Source organism: Xyrauchen texanus, chromosome 26 (assembly GCF_025860055.1).
Source record: "Xyrauchen texanus isolate HMW12.3.18 chromosome 26, RBS_HiC_50CHRs, whole genome shotgun sequence".
Taxonomy (NCBI): domain Eukaryota; kingdom Metazoa; phylum Chordata; class Actinopteri; order Cypriniformes; family Catostomidae; genus Xyrauchen; species Xyrauchen texanus.
Window position 1 is genome coordinate 30,291,657 of NC_068301.1, and position 23,609 is coordinate 30,315,265.

The 23,609-nt window shown below is 37.8% G+C and overlaps 1 protein-coding gene and 1 pseudogene across 1 annotated transcript; one reads left to right on the forward strand and one right to left on the reverse strand.

Moving 5' to 3' along the window:
- Nucleotides 1–472: 472 nt before the first annotated feature.
- ppp1r11 (protein phosphatase 1, regulatory (inhibitor) subunit 11) lies at nucleotides 473–5,389 on the reverse strand. The gene is made up of 3 exons (XM_052093064.1): nucleotides 4,898–5,389; nucleotides 1,551–1,659; nucleotides 473–1,223 (listed from the first exon to the last, which is right to left on the reverse strand). Exons 1-3 carry the CDS (start codon nucleotides 4,973–4,975, stop codon nucleotides 1,042–1,044), a joined length of 369 nt encoding a protein of 122 aa, XP_051949024.1. The 5' UTR covers nucleotides 4,976–5,389; the 3' UTR covers nucleotides 473–1,041.
- Nucleotides 5,390–15,043: 9,654 nt separating this feature from the next.
- Nucleotides 15,044–22,901, forward strand: LOC127619665 (valine--tRNA ligase, mitochondrial-like; annotated as a pseudogene).
- The last annotated feature ends 708 nt before the right edge of the window (nucleotides 22,902–23,609 follow it).

The window sequence follows — 23,609 nt, forward strand, 5'->3', positions numbered from 1 at the left end:
CCAGGTGATCAAGAGATATGAAGCAAAACTGTTGCTAGAATTGTGACACTGAGAGGCAAATTACATTTATAAATACTGCAATTAGATCAAGTGAGATTCCTTTTTGAAGTTTTTAATTAAACAAAAAGGTATGCGCTTTTGATTCTTAAAGGAATATTCCAGGTTCAATACAAGCTCAATCCACAGCATTAGTGGAATAATGCTGATAGTCACAAAAAATATATAAATAAAAAAAAAGCTAAAATCTGGATTTGAGTGAGGAACTTATAATGGAAGTGAACGGGGCCAAAATGGTCTCAAAAGTATTACCACACTACATTAAACATGTTAACATGTTTTAGTGTGATAAAATCACTTTATCTGTGTAAAGTTATAGCTGATATTACAACTTTATTGTCATGACGATGTAACGTTGGTAAACACTATGATCCTGGTAAGTGATTTTATCAAACTAAAATCCAGTTAACACATATTGTTTAAGTCTTGTGGCTATACTTTTGTAACAGTGAGTATTTTAATGTTTACAGTTTGACCTCATTCACTTCCATTAGAAGTTATCCCGATTTTTGCTTTTTTTTTGAGGGATGCAAATATTTCTTGTGGTAATCAACATTATACCACAAATGCTGTTGAAATTACTAATCTTAACTTGAACCTGGAATATTCCTTTACGCTCAGTTAGGTTCTTAATTAAATCTGGCATGATAAAAGAGGCCTTTGTGGACACAGAACTGATAACAAATAAATAAATTGAGTTTACAAAATGAAATAAAATCATTGTGTATTTACAAGAAATTGAAATGTTCTGCAGCATTCAGATCGCCAAAAAACAAACATTTTGTCTTCCCCTCGTCATTACATTAATGACTGCAGAGAAAACTAATCACATTTAATTTCTCTATAAGCTTTCATTAATCAAAAAGCTTTTGACACCCAGTGATGTTGTAATGTAATTCAGTGAGAGTGAGGATGAAGGATTATGAATGTAGTGCCCATTCTGCCCATTACCCTCCAAATAAAATCTCCCAACCACATTAACAATTAGTGCGGGTTTGTTCCACCAGAGCTGGGGGGGATGGTGCTCCCCCCACCCTCTGTCTGTCCATGACCCCTTCTTCCATGTCCAAGAATGCAGTGTGCATTTCCACAGCCTTCCTCGTCATCTCCCTCACTTTCTGAGGAGGACTCACCAAACTGTCGAGGCTTTTCGTAAATACAGCAACCTGGATGATAACATCAAAATATTTTATAAGAATGTGTCTGTGTGGGAACATGCTAGCCTGTCACAAATCATCAAGGAAAACGATCTATTTACAGAAAACAAACATCTACTAGACTACATTGTCTGGTACTTTAAACTAGGTTCTAAATGTCATCTATTTAAAGCAGTCTTGAAACGGCCTAGTTCTGCCTGTCCTACGCAAATATATATATATATATAAAAACATTGTGAAATATTCCTTTAAAACTAAGACTATGTTGGCTCTCTTTGTCTAACCATTTCAAATCTCTACATCTAGACTCACAAAACAAGCCCACTGGAGACTCACACTTTGAAGACCTCCTGCCCAGATGCTCATTGTCCACTGTGTCACTGGACCACTCCACTTTTTTCTCTGTCTTCCTTTTCCTGAGCTTGATGGTCAGGCTTCTTCCTTCCTGAAATGACACAGAATGGGATCATATTCCAGCTATTATAGTGCATCTAGTGCAAATATGAATACATTAACAATAATATTTATAATAAAGCTTTGATAATGTGGATCATTTTTATTTTCCGTAGTTATACAGTGGATATATTTATACTGGTTGATCACATACTTACCAAAACGTACCAAATGTAATCATAGTTTCTGTCAAAATACCAGTTCCTAGTTATTGTTGCTACTGTTAAACCATAATAAAAATTAATAACCCATGCGTTATTCTAACAGTTCACAGAACACAGAACACTATGTTGTTCCTAATGTGAACGTTCTCCTATATGTTTTTAGTTTTTTTTGTGGGAACCCCCTCCTAACTTTCTAGGAAGATTTTTTTCAAGGTTTTATTTGTGTAACCATGGACAATAGATCAAAACAAGACATGATTATTGCATGTGTGATTTTTCGCAGAAATGTTCCCGGAATTTAAAGGCTAAGGGAACTTTAGGGAAACCTTAGGGGAAACATTAAGCACAACCTAAAACAAATGTTACATTTCCATTAAAAAAAAATATTTTCGAGAAACACTTTGGGAACCAACATTTTTTATTTTGGCACTTAACCTTCACAGCCTCACTTTTTTTCTCTATTTTTCATCCCTGAATGTGTTTAGGAAGCCTTTGTTTTTTGGAGGGGTGAATTTTGTGTGACTTCAGAAAACAATATCAGTCTATGGACATCTTGATTTTTAAGCCAAATTTTCTTCAAGGTGACTATAGAGCACAACAGTCTGGTTCCGTAAGTAAAAATCCCATTTATTTTTCCATAGACAAATTGATTTTCAACGGTAACTTATAAACCTACCAACGACAGACCTACCGTGAGCTCCGAGGTTGTTGGTATATGCTTCTGTTTAAGCTGTCTGTCTGCATTATTTCAACTTCATCGTTTAAAAATCGTGTTTGATAGCGGAATTCCCAGTAACCAACTACACTACCCATGATCCTTAAGAGAGATCCACCAATCAGACAATGGCAGTTAACAAAGTCTGCCACACAAGTTAAGCAGCGACCACCCACTTCCTTGACGCAATCCAGTTGGTCTCACTACACCCTCAAAATACATCTATATTTGTATATGTCGGAATATTTTGTAGTAAACTTAAAAAACATTGTTTCTATACATATAAAATCGACAACCTAAAATCAATCTTTTTTTATATATTTCCATCATGGGATTGTAGTTCATGTCCTTGTGAAATACGATAAGTACACAGCGTTGCACCTTTGTCAGAATTTTCAAATAATTATTTGCTTCAAAACAAAGTTTGTGGTGTTGTGATTCTCCTCTGAACTGGTTGGTTTGGTTCATGGCTTACGACTCTTTTATGAAGGATTTTATGAAAACCTATGAACAAAATGTATTAGAAAAATACTTTCGGAACAAAGACGGCTAAAAAAATCAGGCAATTTTGCACTTGATTGTCTTACTTGCCATTTTGCTAAAGCTTAAGTGTGTCATTTCTACACCACCAAACAGAATCGCAAAAATAAACATTTGTTTTCAAACAGCTTTCTGATCAGGATGTGCACGAGTAGTCGAATACTTGAGTATTCGTTCTGCAATAATTATTCAAAAAGTAAAAATACTATTCGAATTTCGCAAAGTTTTGCTTTGCTGGCCATATATACAGTGAGATTCATGTTAAATCCTGAAAGCACAAACTAAAACTGGCAGTTATAACAGAATGCACTGGGTAGCGCTGTTGAGTGTGGACACAAGTTGATCACATTTGTTGCAGAAACGGTTCTGTCAGTACGTTCAGATGGACACCAAAAAGCGGGTTATTGCGAGAATGTGGCTTACTGTGAGAAAGCTGGGTTCCTGTTTAAAAGTACTGGATAAGCAGTGTACACTTTACTCTCGTATATGTGCAGCACATTAGAAAACAGTGTCCCTGTAGCAACGTAACCCTGCAACGCTTCTGTAAACAACAAACATGGCATCCGAGACAGACTATGCTAGGGGAGGAAAGGGACATTCCATCATTTAAAAAGGTGTGTATACATGAGTATAGTTTACTGAGCACGTGGATATACTTGTTTTTCTCAACAAAAACACGACATGATAACTATTATATGGCGAGTGTTTATAGTTGTCCTGTACGTTAACTGCGTCTGTTTACTTCATTGGCAGTGTCTTTTTCTTCTTATATGGTTTGATTTGGATATAATAAAAAAAAAAAAATTATATTTTACAACGTCTTTTTTATTAATTACCTTCATTTAAATAATTGAATATTTGTTAACTTGTTTATCAAACAAATTATCATTTGAATACCAAATTACTGATGAATGCCCATGCCTACTTTCTGAATACACTCTCATCTGCTATTGTTCAAATAAACAAATAGTACAGCCCCAACTCACTACATTGGTTGTGTTGGTATGGAAGGGTCGCCCAAAACAAACAGAAGAATAATTGTAGCGCCACTGAGTTGACACTTTTCGAGAAAATCAACCTAAAACATGTCTTACGTACAGTTGTCTCTGCATACAAGATGGAAAAAGAGAACGTATTTTAATACAGAAAAAGTTACACACTTAAGCTTTAAATGTTTTGTTTTATCTTACTCAGATGTCGCAACCTGTGACATTCAATGTGCATTTTTCCCACCAAACTGTAGTTCGGATACATAGTGTGGACTGCTGTTGAGTAGTTTTAATTCGTGTAGACAAACATTGCAATTCTGCAACGCTGGGTCGAAAGAGGGTTCAAAAATGACCATGGTAATACCACATACACACAACCTTCTAAAAATACACAATTAAGTATTTGTAAATCTCACAAATTAAAATGTACCGTGCAACAAAGTACCATAGTACTAGTAATACCAAGTACCATGACAATACCATGTTTCTGAACAAGTAGCAATCACGCCGCGGAATTATAATCTGATTGTGTGGTATCATAATGGTGGCTTTTACCAAGTTACCGCAGTTTATTGCAAAATCACTCTGTTACTAGGGCATTTTGGCGAAACAGTGGTTAACATGGTCAATTTATGTAAAGGTAGTTGTACCGGTGGGTATGTTTCACTATAAAAAGAAACACAATTCACTGAAAACTGAATGTTATTAACTCGATATGCTATAAAACGATTAGTCTATCACAGCAGACATCAGTTATTAGACAAGAATGATTTCATGTAACTCGTGTAAGTGCTGGTGTATGTTGTAATGAGGGCAGGATACCTGCTGGGGTGGCGGCGGTGTGCCCGTCTGAACGGTCTCCGTTATCGTCTCACTCGATGTACCTGAAACCTCCGCCATCGCACTGATAAAACCCGAATAACACCTCTCACTCGGTCGATTAAGATCGACGACAGTTTGGTCTAAATGTAGATGGTGTAAAAAACGAGACTCCGCGTCTCTGTTGGCTTGTCTGAATGTCGAAGGCTGTATGAATCTAAGATTAATGCATGAGATGATGAATTTGCACCAGACAGCGTTCAGACGGACTGGTTCACGGACGGACCTCTTCCTAAATATCGGGTGCGTTTCAAAACCTAGTGAGCAGCCTACCTAGACAGACTGCTTTGGCAACAAATGTGAGCGCGAATTGAGCTCAGATGTTTTCGATACCTAAAAAATCATATAAACTCACACGGAATTAGCCTAAAATACCACTGACCACAGGCAACGCTCATTTGCTGCCCCACAATTTTGTGTAGATAGGCAGTGTCACTACTCGAGCCGTACCGGAAACACGTGACAGACAGCTCACTAAGTTTTCAGTCGCGGCCATTGTGTGTTCCTCTAGATACTGTCCGACATGAAACATCGGACGCTGCAAGAACTCGCATAAAGAGAAAAATTATACAACGCGCAGTTTTTTAACATTAATTGTTTGTAAGTATATGTCTCTGTCACTGATATGTTTTTTAAACTGTAACATCATGCTGAATTTTCAACCTCAAAATAGGTGTGTCACAAAGATTATTTTAGTTATTGGCATAACAATCTCCGAGTTTTTACCAAAAGAGAGAGCGAAACGAGCGTGTTACGACAGTAAGTCACCGTTTGCAGACACCATACAAATGAATGGGGAGTGCCGTAAACTGACACCTACCTGTCGCACAATTGTCCGCGTCTACTCTTTTAAACCATCATTTCATCGTAATAAATGCCACACATAGTTAATTCCAAAAAAATATTTTTTGTGTAAAACATGAAGATTGGGAATTGAATATTTAAAATGCGGTCAATTAATTAAGTGATTTGCTGTTTCCTTACAAATGCAGTTTATTCAGCACACTTAAGCATCTCCTCCATAGACATCCATTAAACAAGGGCTCGTGTCTCCACACCATTATGCATTTTGTTGCTAATTGTAGAGGATAATGGTAGAAGGGCTCTGATATATCAGTGCTGTAGTCGCAATGTGTCTGCGCCCTGTGACAGCACCACTCCAAAAAGGTTGATAAATTCATTGTAGGAATAAAAGCTGCCATCCTTCTTCAACAAATCCAAAACAAAAAGAACACCTTTGTCAACCCAATCCTTAATAAAGATAGATTTTTTTCCACGCAGCACATTCTGATTGTTCCATAGAATACTCCTATGAGGGGAAAAATTGTGGCAAAAGGCAAGCTTACAGGCCTCCAAGGCTTGCTTATGAAAATTAGCAAGCTTGAACGGAAGTTTGTTGCATTTAAAATCGCAAGACAATAAAAACGTAACCCCCACATTTTTCAAAGATAAATTTAGGTATGTGAAACCATAACAAACTAGAACCAGCATTCAGGCAGCGTTTAATCCAGCCGATCTTGAAAACCTGATTGAGAGTACTGAAGTCCAAAGCATTCACACCTCCCTCCAAAGTATTTCTTATCAGAGTCTTCCTTTTAACATACTCAGTTTTATTTTTCCACAAGAATTTAAATAGTATAGAGTCGATAGATGAGCAAGTTTTCGGGTTGACATATAAGGACAAAGCCGGGTAAACAATCCTAGAGATGCCTTCAGCTTTAGATATCAAGACACGACCATAGATAGTTAAATTTCTTTGTAGCCAGCAATTGAAGACATTCTTTAATTTTTTTGTCCGTTGTAAAAAATTATCTAGAATTCTATCTTTGGGTGATTTACTTTGAATGAAGGTACATCCGTTTTAGACCTTTTATTTTCACCGTGTGACATTTCCTCTATTCATGGGATTACACCGCATTTTAACGAACGTTATATAAAAGTTCTGTTAGACACCTATATTTACCATGTATTTGCATGTTTTTTGTTATCTTCCGAAGATTTCAAGTGTGATGTATAAATTAAGGTTTGTTTGTTGTGTCTTTTTACTTAAATTTATTGATTGAGCTCTGCACAAGCAGACCATCAATAAAATACTGTGGTAATACATGTTACTCTGATATGCCATTGTATTGAATGATTGTCAATGCACCATCGCATTTACATCGTACTCAAAGGTACTTCAAAGAATACCATGGAAGTACTATGGTGCCATGTCCAGAAAACAACAGCAACAACGACATGTTATTGCCATGGTACATTTTTGTTTGTGTACACTGCTTATAGGGTTAATTCATCCAAAAATGAAAATTCTCTCATAATTTACTCGCCCTCATGCTATCTCAGATGTGCATGACTTTCTTCTGTTGAACACAAAAAAATATTTTTTTGAAGAATATTTCAGCTCTGTAGGTCCATACAATGATTTATTTAATTTAATAGAATTTTTGGGGTGAAGAAAAGGGGTTTCGACTTTTTGTGCTTCATTGTTATTTTGGTTGAGCACCAGTATTATGTATACAGCAAGCTTTTCTTTGTTTTCTTCATTTTCCTTAGAAAAAACTGCCCCATGCTGTCGACAATTATTTCACCTTATGTATGCCTCCACCAAATGTGACCGGCCCTTGCACCTTGGGTATGCACTGACAGTAGCTATAGAAGATGCTTTGGCTCGCTGGTAATATTGTAATGCCTTTTTGCAAAAACAGCAGCTGTGTTATGATATGTTAATGTTTTGGCAGCAAAAAGAATGTGCTTTTCAAATGTAGGGTTAAAGGGAAAGTTCACCAGAAATGAAAATTCTCTCATCCTTTACTCACCCTCATGCCATCCCAGATGTGTATAATTTTCTTTCTTCTGCAGAACTCAAATTAAGATTTTTAGAAGAATATCTCAGCTCTGTGGGTCCATAAAATGCAAGTGAACGGTGACCAAATGTCAAAAAAGCACATAAAGGCAGCATTAAAGTAATCCATATGACTCCAGTGGTTTAATCCATGTCTTTAGAAGTGATATGATAGGCGTGGTTGAGAAATAGATCAATATTTAATAAGTCATTTTTTACTATAAAGTCTCCTCCCTGACCAGTAGGTGGCGATATGCAAGAAGATTTTTAATTGCCAAAAACATTAGAAGAATGTGAAAGTGAAGATTTATTGTTAAAAAGGACTTAAATATTGATCTTTTTCTCACCCACATCTAACATATCGCTTCTGAAGACATTGATTAAACTACTGGAGTCATATGGATTATTTTTATGCTGCCTTTATGTGATTTTTGGACCTTAAAAGTTTTGGTCACCATTCACTTGCATTGTATGAACCTACAGAGTTGAAATATTCTTCTAAAAATCTTTGTTTATGTTTTGCTGAAGAAACAAAGTCATACACATCGGGGATGGCATGAGGGTGAGTAAATGATGAGATCATTTTCATTTTTGGTTGAACTATACCTTTAAGAGTGCAGAAACACTTTTATTATCACATGGCTTTTAAACAACCAATGAGTCTTGGCTTAGTAATACATACAATGGGGTACACAAGTTGAATATAGCATTTAAAAAAAAAAGTTGTGAAGACGAAATATTTAGTATTCTCTATCCTAACTAAATCAAGTGGAAGCAAATTTGTGAACTTGATCATTTTAACTTAAAAGGTCAGAATTCCTTGTTTTCTTACAAGATGCTCAATGGTGCTCTCACAAGGAGGAAGGCGGGAGAGATAAACGGAGGAGCAGGGGACGCCATAGAGAGAGATGCATGCAGCAGTGTTTTGTGTGTGCATTTTTGCTATGCTTCAGTTTATTGTTTTATGTTGAATTAAAGTATTTTTGATTGTTAATCCAGTTCCTGCTTCCTCCTTTCCCGATGAACAAGAGGCTTGTCTGCCACAGGTGCATTCTCAAATCACATATCATTTTGATCATAAGAGTCACAGCCAGCTCTTAACAAATACAAATTTTCACTCAAATGGATATACTTCTAATATAATTTGTAATTAAATATTTTGTAGTACATTATAAAAGAATGCAAAATAGAAGCACTTTCACTAGTCTTCTCAGATATTTGGCATTAGTATGCAAGGCACTGTACATGCAAATATAGAAAAATCTGAGATCCAGACTTTCCATTTCCAGAACTCTTCTCTGCTGTAGTCCTGTCTGCTCTTCCCCTGCTAGTAGTGTAAAATATTGCAAATGCATTGTTTAGTTTTTTCTCCCCAATTTGTAGTGCCCAATTCCCAATGCGCTCTAAGCCTCATGGTGGGATAATGACTCTCAGTAGCCTTCGCATCTGAGACCGTCAATCCACGCATTTTATCAAGTAGCTTGTTGAGCGTGTTAAAATGAAAACATAATGCGTTTGGAGGCCCACGCTATTCTCCGCAGCATCCACGCACAACTCACCACGTGCCCCACCGAGAGCAAAAAATGCATTATAGAGACCACAAGGACGTTACCCCATGTTACTCCACCCTCCCTAGCAACTGGGCCAATTTGGTTGCTTAGGAGCACTGACGTGTGGTCTGGGTAGGCAAACTAGGCACTGCCTACCCTGCCAAAATTCAAAAATAAAATGTTTAATATATAATAAACTTGTATTTGTATTTTTACTTTTTATTCTTGTGATTTATATATGCAATATGTGTGTTATTCCAATTGTTTAGACGTTATGATGACAAATGCAGTAGTTACGCATAATCAACTAAAAACAAATGGTAGAATAAGCAGTGCTTTTACGGTCCATTCATTGCAGACGACAAGCGGAAAACCCATGTTGCGCATGCGCACTTCGATCCTGTATTCTTTAACATGTACGGCAAAAAGCACAAATCTGCTGTGCCTTTTGACGTAAATATGTTATGCCCGTAATCATCTCCGTTACGTATCAGACATGGACCAATTAAAATCGAGATATTCCTGGACATTTGCGTAGCTAACGTCATCACACCACAGCTAGCGTACATGTCTAATCCCCGCCAAATTCAAAATCAAAATGACAGCACCGGCCGTAATCACGGAATTAAGAAATTTTTCCAAGCTCGATTTTAATTCCAAATATGAGTTAATTGCAAGAGGGAGGTCTACGCCAACCTTAGATGGACTAGTACAGCAAAAGGGCCCAAAAATTATCTGATCATTTCAAACTGATTGGTATGTAAGAAAAGATTGGCTATGTGGCTGTGCTAACAATCAGCGGCTGTACTGCTATCCCTGCCTGCTTTTTTTCAACCAGTCAGACTGTTTGGACTTCAGCGGGATATTGCCGATGATATGCCGCGCTTGTGCGTAACGTTCACTGTTTACCCGTGTGTGTGTGTGTGTGTGTGTGTGTGTGTGTGAGAGAGAGAGAGTACACGATAAACATCCTGATTTGTACATTTCTTGATATGCCGCGCTTGTGCGTAACGTTCACTGTTATTACGTATTATTAGCTTAAACAATAAATCAGGTAATCTGGTTTCATAACTCAGTGCCTAGCCTCTTTAAGACATCACCGCACGTCACTGCTTAGGAGGATTGGCTGGAGTCACTCAGCACGCATTAGAGTTGAACTCGTGACTCCAGGTGTGGTAGTCAGTATCTTTACTCTCTGATCTACCCAGACCCCCTGCCTTTATGCATTAAGATATGAGCAATCAAACACAGTGTCCCCTTTTTTTGGGACACCCTGTAAATCATCATGCCATATGGTATTTGTTTAAGCAGTAAGCTTTCATAAGGGGCGGCTGTGGCTCAGGTGGTAGAGCGGGTTGGCCACTAATCGCAGGGTTGACGGTTAGCTGGCCCACATGACTCCACATGCCGAAGTGTCCTTGGGCAAGACACTGAACCCCAAGTTGCTCCCAATGGCAGGCTGGCGCCTTGCATGGCAGCTCTGCGGCCATTGGTGTATGAGTGTCAGTGTGAATGAGACTTGAGTAGCAGGGGCCCTCAATGGAGGGGGGCCCACAAAAGCTTAACTGATATTCCATTATATTCTCGTTTGTTATATAGATATAGTAATAACTTTGGTTGGAATAAAACATCTCCATCTGTAAAAACGAAGAGTTCCCCTATAATCTGTGTTGTCTCCTCCCATTTTAGTGACCCACGCCCCTCTCAACAAAAGCAAAAGTGTTTTGGGCTGGTATCCCAATAACGATTGATTTTAGCGGTTAAAAGCGTTTTCTACGAGCAATTTTACGAACAATCGTTATTTTTTTATGAGAGTTTCCCAAAACTGCACTTAACATAAATGAGCCAGGACAAGCTTTAAGTGCTTCTTAAAGAGAGTCGCTGTCCATGTGACTGAAATGTGTATAGTGCTGTCATTGTAACTTCATTGTATTTGTGCAATAACTTTACAATGTGTAATACACCATATTGATATCATAATTAAAAAATAATATTCAACCTAATTAACTGCATATTTACATATTGTTTTGACAATAATTTTGTGCAGAATTAGCTTTTTTCCTCCACAATCTGCTTCCATAATCAGGTGTGCAATTGTAATATTTAGTTTTCACAAATTACACTCGATGTGATCCTGCTAATTAAAAGCATACATTGAATATTATTCCGTGTGATCGTGGAGTGCATAAGGACATAAGGGCTCTTTAGGGACATTCACCAGTAAAGCGGAGGTCTGGTCTTCACTCCCAAAAGTGATAATGATGACAGTAATGCTGCAGGTGTTTGCATAAGTCTGTGTGATTACGATGTTCTTAACACTGTATAATTACTCCAAAGCACTCATAAATCTACGAGCATTTTCAAGCACTACTTCAGTTACGATGCTTTTGGGAAACGAGGCCTGGTCCATCAGCCAGCCCGGTCCAAACTGCGTGCACGTCATTTGCTTAGTCCGTTAAATTATCTACAGAAATGAAACGGACATTCAAAAGAAAAGGCAGCTGAGAAAGAAAAAGAAAATACCTGTCAACGTGGTTACTTGAGTGAATATTTGTTTGATATTCATGTAAACATGGTCCAAAATGAACACTTGGCACACACCAAATGTGAGAAAATAAAACAGAAATGTTCACCAGGTGATTGGTAACATTATTATCAACGGCATCATTACAGGCTCTTCATTAAACTGTGAACAACAATCAGATTCTTGCTTAATAAAGTGACGAGCACAATTCAAACTTCAACATCTACTGAATAAACATATTTAACTTCAGTGCACAATTTACCATCACATGTGTATCTATGATCCCTAAATGATATTTTTACATGTGAAAATTTCCTTACATTAATCCACCAAAAGAAAATGTGAAGAACAAAATCACCTGTCGCTGCACAGATGCTGCTGTCTATTTAAAGAGACAGTACAGATTATCATGTGTTCTGAGTATCAGTGTAAATAATTATAAATGGAACAATTTATATATATATGCAAAATAATACATGTTATTAATAGTGCATTTATTGATAAAATATACAGAACTGGACCATTTTTCACAAGCTAAAATGCGAACAACATGATGAATGACGCAATATAATTTTAAATTAAAATATTGAAATTATACCTAGCAGTGTTATCTAGAAGATTCGAAGATCCCTTTATAATTAATATCATGAGCTCAGAAATAAATGATTTCATATTTAAGTTTAATGGAAATTGTAACCAAATTATTCCTAGAACCTAGAAATCTGTAACAATATACCGCCCTCATTTTAAGTTAATTTTGGACCCTGTGTAAATATCAGTTAACAAGTGAAGACTTCTTAAACTACCTGAGAGCAGAAATGTCTCCGGATAGACCGAACAACCTGACAGTCTTCTCATTTCAGAAATGTTATGGTGAATTATGGTAACTTTATACGAGTATAATTTATTTTGTTTGTGGGCTTTTTAAAAAATAATATTTAGCTTGATTCAAATAATATTTGCATTTCAAAATAAAAAGTTGTATATTACTTATGAATTAGGACTGTTAAATATCCATCAAAAATGTTTATACTGGATATTATACTCATCACAAACCCAAATATGTCAGGGGGCCCTAAAATAGTTCTGTACCCGATGCCCCTGGGTATATGCATCATTCTTATTTTGTCTTAAATGTTCTGTATGTACATATATGTATAAATATATGATACTCTGTCATGCATTAATGTTAAATTACTCCTTTGTTTCCTCTCCTAACATCTGTATTTATACTGAAGGATTTCAGCAGTGCTGTGACTGAGGCCTTTGTCAGGCTCTGTGACTCTGGCCTGATCTATCGCTCTGAAGGTTTGGTCAGCTGGAGCTGTGCATTTAAGTCAGCTTTCTCAGATATAGAAGTACATCACTGAGCACAAAGTGTCAGAAAGACACAAACCGTGTCTTTCTGACACTTTATATGTACTGAAAATGCAGTTCACGCTAATTATCTCAAGACATTGTTTTTCCTTTTGTTTCTAAGGGGTGTGATGTATTTTTATAGACGGTGAGATTGCTGTGCTCCTGATGACCCTCGATATAAAGTAAAGTTACATGTGATATGACAAAATATATTTAGATACATTTTAAACTACGTTTTAAACATGTGCCAACAACCCATATATTCAATTTAGATCTACAATTTACTGTATATTTATAATGTTTTATTTTAATCAACCACTGTCACTGACTATGGTGGATATGGAATTAGGCACAGCTATTTCATTCACACAATTGTCTTGAGACAAAAAGTGCTTGAATTTATGTTTTTGGATTTATCAATTTGTAATAATCGGAATTTCCTTTATTGCTTAGTGATTCATGCGTGTAAAATGTTTCTCTCCTTTTTATCCTTCTATCAAATGTGTGTTTGTATGTCTTTATAGGTGCTGTTAAAATGACACCAGCTCATGACCACACTGACGTCCTGCTCTCTCAAAGATAATAACTCCCACACCTCACTGTGATTGGAGGAGACATAACCTTAATGTCACTGTGTGGACAATGGCTAGAGGTACAGAGATGTCAGTAATATTAGAACCTTCAATTTTAAAGGAGCGTAACAGTGCTCACCCTCTTTTTCAAACATTTTAGTTCTGGAAGTATTTTTCCCATTCATCTTTTCCATAGGGATATCATAAATCCTTCATTAAAGAGTTCTAAGTCATGCAATATTTGAAAATATGACAAAAAGACAAAGATACAAGACTGTGAATCTAACATCTTCCATGTGGGAATGAACTACAATCCCATGAAGCATTGTGAATGAAGTAATTGTATGAAAAATGTGAAAAATACAATTATAAATCTAAGTCTTTTTTCTGGGTGTAGTATATTCACAATGTGCCATGGGAGTGGATGGTTGTTGCATAGCTCTTCTTGTGGGGTAGCTGTGGCTCAAGTGCTAGAGCGGGTCGGCCACTAATCACAGAGTTGGCGGTTCAATTCCCGGCCCACATGACTCCATATACTGAAGTGTCCTTGGGCAAGACACTGAACCCCAAGTTGCTTCCAATGGCAGGCTGGCACCTTGCATGGCAGCTCTGTGGCCATTTGTGTATGAGTGTGTGTGTGAATGAGTTACAGTGTAAAGCACTTTTAAAACCGCTAAGGTTAAAAAAGCACTATATAAGTGCAGACCATTTACCATTTGTTTATCATGATTCCCTCTTCAGGATTATGGGTAGTGTATTTTTCACTGTGTATTCAGCTAGGACACATGATTTAAAAAAAAATGAAGCTAAAATAATGTGGACAAATAGCTTCAACAGAAGTATAAACCATTGATTAACAACCTCTGACCTCACCGTAGGTCTGTCTTTAAAGGCTTATAATTTATTGTTAAAAAACTGTGGAGAAAATTAACATGATTTTTACTTATGGAACCTGTTTTAGCACCTCAGATATCCTTGTGTTAAGAGTAATGCATATTTGGATATTCAGCACAAGTTCACGTAGCAAGCTTGAAGAGGAACTGTCTATTCCTCAGGGAGCAAAGTGGTTTAATGCCAGGGAATGAGTGATTAGCGCACTGTTAGAGAGAAAGCTGTTCAGAGAAAAGAGGGATCAACCCATGTCATTACCTATCTGCAGGCAAACCACTGTGAATTGAAGCATAAGCTGAGCAAATCTTTTCTCCCCTCGCATATGAGAAACAGTTAAACCAACAATTAAAAATGGTGCAGACGGATTGTGAGAACTCTTTCTGTTCGAATGGCTCCTTACTCATAATTACTGTACGTTGTCACATATACATTTCAGCATATACAGTTTGGCAGGGAAAATGGCATAATCCTGGCTTTGTTTCTATAGCCTTGTTGACAATGGGTCCAAGGATCTTGGGTCATTAACTCTCCCTGTCAATACTGTCTAGAGCAAGTGTAAATGTGTTAGACATTGAGTCATCAAGGGCTTAACTGGAAATCATAGTCAATAATAGAGTACAAATCTTTTTGTTGGTGCATTAACTGAAAAGTCATACATTGTGTATGTGTACAATGTGTAATATGTTGTAAGCTTTATTGACATCTCTTAATTACACTTTTTAGGCAGTGTAAGATGAGGATCTACAGATATTTACTCACTGTTATACAAACATTTGGAAGAACTGACTGTCCAACATCATGTTAGCCTTATAATTGCCAACACCTTTCATACCTCATAATGTGTAACTGTAGTCCATCAGCACTACACTGCTTGCCCTTTTCTTCTAATACATGCTTGTATAAGTCTTTATAACACATCTCTCAGGAAAATTTGATTCTGATTGGTCAATCACAACATTCTGCAGTCAATTTGTTTTGTTTAATGAATAATAATAGGCTGACTGTACATTATCACTTACTTATGTCATGCAAAATATCCCCTTGCATTGATTGGTGTATTTCATGATAAATTTGATGGGGTCATCAGAGACCAGCCTATCGAGTGACATTGCAGAAATCTAATGCCATAGAAGAGGCTGTTATTAAAACTACATCTGTATCCAAAAGTTTGGAATACCTTTGTGTAGACAGTAGATTGACGGGCCTAATCACATTAAGAATTAAGAATTGAGGTTTTAACAAATACACGAGAATTGGGTTTGGGGCAGATGTGCTGCAGAGGCTCGAGAATGTGCTGCTGTGAAGTTTGGAGTGAATGCTTATGACTTCTCTCTCACAGGGTTACTATCATACACTTCACATGATTCACACTTCAGTTTCTATGGTTACAACATTGTAAACCTTTAAGCAATGTTTCAGTTGTGAAATCTGACAACTTCTAATAAAACATGTACATGTAACATGTAAAATACTGAAAACCTGGAAGTGAGGGGATTTTCTTAAAAAAATTCCCCTTTCTCGCCCCCATATAAAAAAGAGAGAAGTCTCAAACCTAATATGTTCTGCATCCACACTATTCTTACCTAAGTACCCCCACCCCCACCCTACAAGTGGTCTTAGAGCAATCTTGAGCATTACATAAGGACTTAAGTTCTAAGTCTAAGGAACAAGAATGTGCAAAATGTTTATATATGTACATGTAACTTGTAATGTGCACAAGATCAGTTTTTGTTCCAAGGAGCTAGATTTTAGCATTTGTTCACACCTCTCAACAGCAAGCTTACCTCCTTTTCTATGTGTCCTTGCTACAGAAGAAAGATTTCCCTAAAGATATTCCAGAGTATGGGACTGACTCTTTGAGATTTGCCCTCTGCTGTGAGTCGCCATTACAAATTTCTACAATCAAACCTTAAAGCCGATGTGTGTAATCTCATCGATGTTAAAATACTTTCTCGTATCCCAGTAAACCATTCTTAGGCTTGGCGACTAGTGGCACAGAAATTGCACACTTAAGATTGAAAATCTATTGACGTGTTGTCCCAACCCTGCTGTGATGTGACCTTTTGTTCACCTGTCTTTGTGTCAGGCAAGGACATCAGCCTGTCCATGTCTCATGTGCTGAGCTGTAGACATTTCTGTAATAAGATGTGGCAGTTAGTGAGCTTCACTCTAGCTGTGTTGGATGCCAGTTTTCCCACATCATTAGCCGAGGTACAGCAGACAGTATCCAGAGGAACTATTCATTAAATCAATAAAACGTCTTTTTACTATTATATTTCATATTTTTGCATATAGTATTATAGACCACAATAGTGGTCGACTGATTGATTGGCCGGTTCATTGGCTGATATTTAGCATTTTAAGACTATTACCATCGGCCAATAATAGTGTAATTTTATAGTAAATATTGTGTTTGTGCACATCACATTTGCCAACATTAAATCATATATTAAGTCAAGTTTATGTCATGTAATGTAGTTCAACTACATGAAATAGTACTTTTCACAAACATACTGTATAAGGGTGGGTCATCACCTCATATTGTTGAAACCATGTTAGCATACATGTCTTACAAAGTTAATAAAAACAAAACTTCAAAACTTCAGACATACCTCAAACAACATTGCCCAGAGAACATCAACTTGTTATTAAATATATAACATGAAAATTTGTACATACTGTAGAATTACTTTAATTCTCTCACTGTATGTTTCCCCCTTTCATCACTCTCTCTATCTGTCTGTCAGATGTATCCTCTCTCCAGGATGGACAAGTGGATCTGCTCAAGACTCTACAGCACCGTTCAACAGTGTGAGTGGGGTTTTGAGAACTACAAGCTCCACACAGTCACAGTCACTCTTTCTGGGTCCACAGTCTGTGTGACGTCTACCTGGTGAGTTTGAGCTGAACAGTGTTGGCAATGCTGTGGACACCGTACCAGCACTTACACAAGCATATATGGGCTGCCCTGTGAACGTGCAGAATGATTGAAAGGCAAAAAGTCTTCTGATTGGCTAAACAAACAATCTGATTGCGGCCACCCAATTTATCTTTGTAAATGACATAAATTCCACTCGCAGATTTGATGCTGCAGGTTTGAAGTGTTTCCTGACTGAGTCAACACTTTTTTGCAACACACCTTACAAACTCGATTACTGAGAAATATTTTTGGTGCCTCATGGGTATTTAACATACCCAAAGTATTCCCACACCATGGACTTCAACCAACTGGTAGGGGAAATAAAGTTTCAGGCTCCAAAATGTATGTGTGCTGTGTTTGCGACACGTCGCCTTTAAATTGAGTGAGAGTTGAACGTAAAAGAGGAAGTCGTAATTTAGAAGTTTATAAGATGCTGTGTTAATGTGCTTTGTTAATGTTGTATATATATATAATATATGTGTGGCAGCGGGGGCGTGGTCAAACGCCTGTCCGGAGAGAGAAAGCAGTAAGTGCGCTTGCACCTGAGCTAAATTATGTCTAACACCTGTCTCAAATTCCAGTGAGCATGGTAGAGCAGCATATAAACAGCCACACAACTGCCAGACGGGGAGTGAGAATGACACGAGTGACCAGCATGTCTTGTATACTATTGTTGTGATGCTGAAGCGTGTGTGTAGCTGCTGTTAAAGAAGTTTGTGTTGCATGTTGATTTAATTGGAGAGGACTGCACAGACATCAAAAGACAAATAAATAAATAAATAGCCTTACTGGACTGCATCACTGCCCCCTGTCTCGTCCTTTCTACACTGGTGCCGAAACCCGGGAAACGTACACCCTCCCAGTTCGCAGAGGTCATTAAGTCCCTCGCCGGCATACATCAGGGTCATCAACAAGCCCTGTTTGAGGTGTACCAAGACCAGGATCGCCGCTACTTCGAGATCTCGCAAGCTCAAGCAGAGGACGGCATGTGATCCAGAGCCTGCTCGGCCAGGAGAGAGCACAGACAACCGCAGCCCCTGCCACTGCCTACGCTCTTGAAGATGGGGGCGGACGATGATGCAGAGGCATTCCTTGATTTGTTTGAGCAGACTGCTGAGATCTGGAGCTGAGTCCTCCCTCTACTGTCCATGGAAGCCCAGCTTGCTGCCCAGCAGTTCTCCTGGCCTATGACGACTTAAAACATGCTGTCCTGCAGCAGGTGGGTCATAGCCCGGAATAGTATTGCCAGCAGTTTCGCACCTTGAAGCTTGGGAAGACCGACCGCACATTTGCTATCTCCCAACAGCTCTGAGACGTGTGCTGGAAATGGCTGCTGGTGGGGAATTGTAACATTGTGGGAGTGATCGACCAGATGGTACTGGAGCAACTGATTCGTTGACTGCCAAAGGAGACAGCAGAATGGGTCCAGTGCCACAGCTCGGCGATGTTGGAGGGAGCTGTCCAGCTTGCGGAGAACCATTTGGTGGCGTATCCGAGGGCTGAAGAGCCCTCTTCTCTCTCTCTCTTTCTCTCTCTCCCCCGTTCCCTCTCACTCTGCTCTCTCTCCAGAGCCAGTTCCTGCCCCGCGGAGGCGAGTAGCACAAGCTATATGGTTCATTAAATGAAGATTTACATTGACTTTGTGCTTGTTTTTGAGTTGTCACAGTATGCAATAGACTGGCATGTCTTAAGGTCAATATTAGGTTAGCAACGGCAAAAAGAAACAGCTTTCTCTAGAAACTCATCAGTCAATCATTGTTTTGAGGAATGAAGGCTATACAATTCTTAAAATTGCCAATGAACTGAAGATTTCATCCAAAGGTGCCCACTACAGTCTTCAAAGACAAAGGGCATCTGGCTCTAACAAGGACAGAAAGAGATGTGGAAGGTCAGATGTACAACTAAACAAGAGGATAAGTACATCAAGGTCTCTAGTTTGAGAAAAAGATGCCTGAAATGTCCTCAGCTGACAGCTTCATTGAATTCTACCCGCTCAACCCCAGTTTCATGTACAACAGTAAAGAGAAGACTCAGGAGTGCAGCCTTATGGGAAGAATTGCAAACAAAAAGAAAATATTAGAGTGGACAACGAAACACAGACATTGGACAATAGATAATTGGAAAAGTGTGTAATGGATCTTAACCCCATTGAGCTTTTGTGGGAGCAAAATTAGTACATTATTCCAAACATTTGGCTGCCAGTGTGTGTATAATAAATATATATAAGTTTAAAGCATATTATGTCCATTACAATTTTAATAATAGTTTTTTTAATCATTCCAGGGCTTAGAATAATTTTATATATATATATATATTTATATCCCAAACCCTCCCTAAAATATCTTGTTCCTCTCTTACTCTCATTTAGGAAAGCATAAAGCCAGTGTTGAAAAACAAAGGCTCTGATAGTATGGGAGAGAGGCAGGTGGTCAGATCTGTGTTGTATCATGGCGTCTCTATCTCTCTCTTCCATGCCTTTCCTCACAGAGGAGCTGTGGCAAAGACTCCTGCCTTACAGTACTGACTCAATCATGAACCTCACCAGCCTGTGTGTACAGCCCTACCCAAACACCTCACAGTTGGTGAGCCAATCACAAACAAAACCTGTACACACAAACCACCCACTAAGCTCACAGCAGTACCGCCCTGCCTGTTAATGAATTTTATTGAGAAAATATTTTAATGTTTGTGATATTATTAAAATATTTATTTAACCTAATTTAATGTTATTCCATTTCACTCACCACAGGAGCACTGGTATTTTCCTAAGGAGGAACGCAGACTTCTCCTTGGAACAGGAAGTGGTCAGAGTGCTTCGAGCCCAGTGCCATATGATGAAGGAAAGACCTGACTGTGAGAAAATCTTAATTTCATTGATTTAGCAAGTACCATTTATAATGGAAACTTAAATGCTAAGGCAAACATTACTATGAGTAATGGGAGTGAAAAAAATAGACTTGCATTAAAGGAGGGACCCAAGCCTAATATCAAAGAGAATTTGATCACCTTAGCAACACACGAGAATGCACCAGCTGTCAGGGTTTTGTAATGTGAATGATGACCCAAATGCAGGAATGAAAGAAGCTAAAATATTAAACAAAAATCTCACGATGGAGAAATATAAATAACTAGACAAAAACAGTATACAATGATATTTATCATTAACAAATGATAAATTACCGGGAGCAAGCAGGAATACAAGGAATTTACACGACAAACCAACTGGACAAGGAAACAAATAGCAGGATTATGACAGTTGATTCGACTTGGCTGCTTGACTTGGCAGCTTGACAGTTTAAATAGGTGTGATGACTTGTTGTGTCTGTTTGTCTTGACATGGTGACTTGATTAGGCATGCTGGATTGGCTTGGCTTCAGAAGAAATGGATTCAATCACTGTATGGATGGATTACATTTGGATTACTGGTATGGATTACTTTTATGGATTTTACTTTTGGGGTGGATGTGGCTGAGGTGGTAGAGCTTGTTGGCCACTAATCGCAGGGTTGGCGGTTCGATTCCCAGCCCACACGACTCATGCCGAAGTGCCCTTGGGCAACACACTTAACCCCAATTTGCTCCCAATGGTAGGCTAGCACCTTGCATGGCAGCTCTGCCGTCATTGGTGTGTGAATGTGTGCGAGAATGCTTGAATGAGTCACAGTGTAAAGCGCTTTGAATACCTTTAAGGTTAAAAAGGCGCTATATAAATGCAGACCATTTACCATTTTATGCTGGCTTTCTGTGCTTCGACCTTCAAAGTTCTGGTCTCCATTCACTTGCATTATATGGACCTACAGAGGTGAAATATTCTTCTATAAATCTTCTTTTGTGTTCAGCAGAAGAAAGAAAGTTATACACATCTGGGATAGCATGAGGGTGAGTATATGATGCGTTAATTTTCATTTTTGGTTTCATGTTTTCACGTTTATTATAATATTTTGTTTTGCCAGTTTTATTATTACTTTTTCATTACTTTAGCCTTTTCAAAATGAACAAATTCCATGTATTCCATTAATACATATGTCTTGAAATTGCATATATTGCATATACATGTTTATTATTTTCATGCATAATTTGTGCTAGTAACAAGTATGTATATTTATCTGTCAGTAGAATAAGTGCTAAAACTACCGTACTGTCTCTTTAAGAATGGCATTAGTTCAGCAAGCATCACAGAAGTGTTTTGGTTGAGCGCAAATTAATCACATGGCTTCTTTACTGCATCTGTGATATGTGTGATTAGAAATAACAACAACAACTAACTAACTGTAAAGAACAGAAAGGATATCAAGCGAGACATTATTCGATGACAAATGGACTGCATGGAAACATCACAGGAAACAAGTGAAACCAAACTTTTATGCTGAACACACAGTGAAAGGATCTCTGTGATGAAATTTGCCACTATACTACACATTTACTGGCATGTTTATTTGAAAAATTTACTTGCCAGTGTCTAATCAGACATATAATGTCGAAAATATTTTGTGCATGAAAACTGGTCGTGTATGCATTTGATTTAATCACATTGTGGAGTATGGTGCATAGAGTTAAAGATAGATTTTGAGATTTCAAGAATCAGTATCAAGATTGTTTAAATGAAGATCCTGATTAATCTAAAAATCTGTATTTTTTTTACCTGACCCAATTGACTGCCACCAACAACACATGTGCATCGTGACGTGACATTTTTCACAGGCAAGAACGACTCACATTTTCTTCCGAAAATATACAAATCTAGTTTTATTCTGAATCTGAATTCTGTCTTGATTATTGTGTTGAAATCATAAATATTCTAAAGTTTACCAGTATAGTAGATGATATACATGACATGTGACATGAAATTGTTCTGTCTTCCAGTGTGGGCAGTGTGTGCACCAGATCAGGCTTTGATGCTTCAGCACTTCAGATCTGCTATCTGCACACTAGGTTGAATCTCAAAGCTTCATCTGTGCTGTCCTGAGGGAGATTTCAATGACTCAACTCCACGTAAGGGCAGTGCTGTTGGAGTGGTGGACCATTCTGTCTGCTTACATCAAAGTGTTCAGGTAATGCAGATTAAGATTTTCCTTCTTAAATTAAGTGGCCTTCTACAGTATGTATCTCTCTCCTTCAGAATGGTATTAATGTTGACAAACAGAGACCTCTCCTCTCTCATCGCAGTGAAAAGCTTGCCTACAAACTCAAGCAAGGCCTCTATCATACCCAGATGTTCAACTACACAGACATCTGCCTAGTCTTTAAACAAGACTTTATAGCAATAGAATTTATCATTAAAATTGACTAAAATATTGATCTGTTTTTCACCCACATCTATCATATTACTTCTGAAGACATGGATTTAACCACTGGAGTGTGGATTACTTTTATGCTGATTTATGTGGTTTATGGAGCTTCAACATTTTGGTCACCATTCACTTGCATTGTATGGACCAACAGAGCTGAAATATTCTTCTAATAATCTTCATTTGTGTTCAGCAGAAGAAAGAAAGTTATACACATCTGAGATAGCATGAGGGTGAGCACAATTTAATTGTGGATTTTCTTTTTAATTAAGGCTGCACTCAGTAACTTTTGTCTTTGTGTCATCTTGGACTTACAGTGACACCTAGCAGCTTGGATGCAGCATCATTTAAAATCAATAGTTTTAAGTTTCAGATGCTGATGTAGAAATTAAGTATTCACAGTCAGACATGATTACTTTAATCATTGAGTGAAAGTGTCAAATAACAGGATGGGTACTGAGATTAAGTGAGTAGAATTTGGCTGATCATGTGATTCAAACATGGCCGCCCCATGTGCGGACCCTCTCCATGTGGAATAAAACCACTTTTATAAGGTTACAGAAATGACTGGAGTCTTCATTTTAATGTGAGTGCTCATGATTTCCTACATATAATGCAAAATTACAGTTCATATCTTTAGGAGTTAAACTTTTTTTAATGAGGAAAAATTTACTGAGTGCACCTTTAAGAAAAATATATATTATTTTTAT

Excerpts from the sequence above, each read along its gene's own strand:
- ppp1r11 (XM_052093064.1), bottom strand. The coding sequence starts at position 4,975 with ATGGCGGAGGTTTCAGGTACATCGAGTGAGACGATAACGGAGACCGTT. Across the intron at positions 1,660-4,897 it reads CACCGCCGCCACCCCAGCAG|GAAGGAAGAAGCCTGACCAT; the intron begins GTATCCTGCCCT and ends GTGTCATTTCAG. Across the intron at positions 1,224-1,550 it reads GGGCAGGAGGTCTTCAAAGT|GTTGCTGTATTTACGAAAAG; the intron begins GTGAGTCTCCAG and ends GTTATCATCCAG.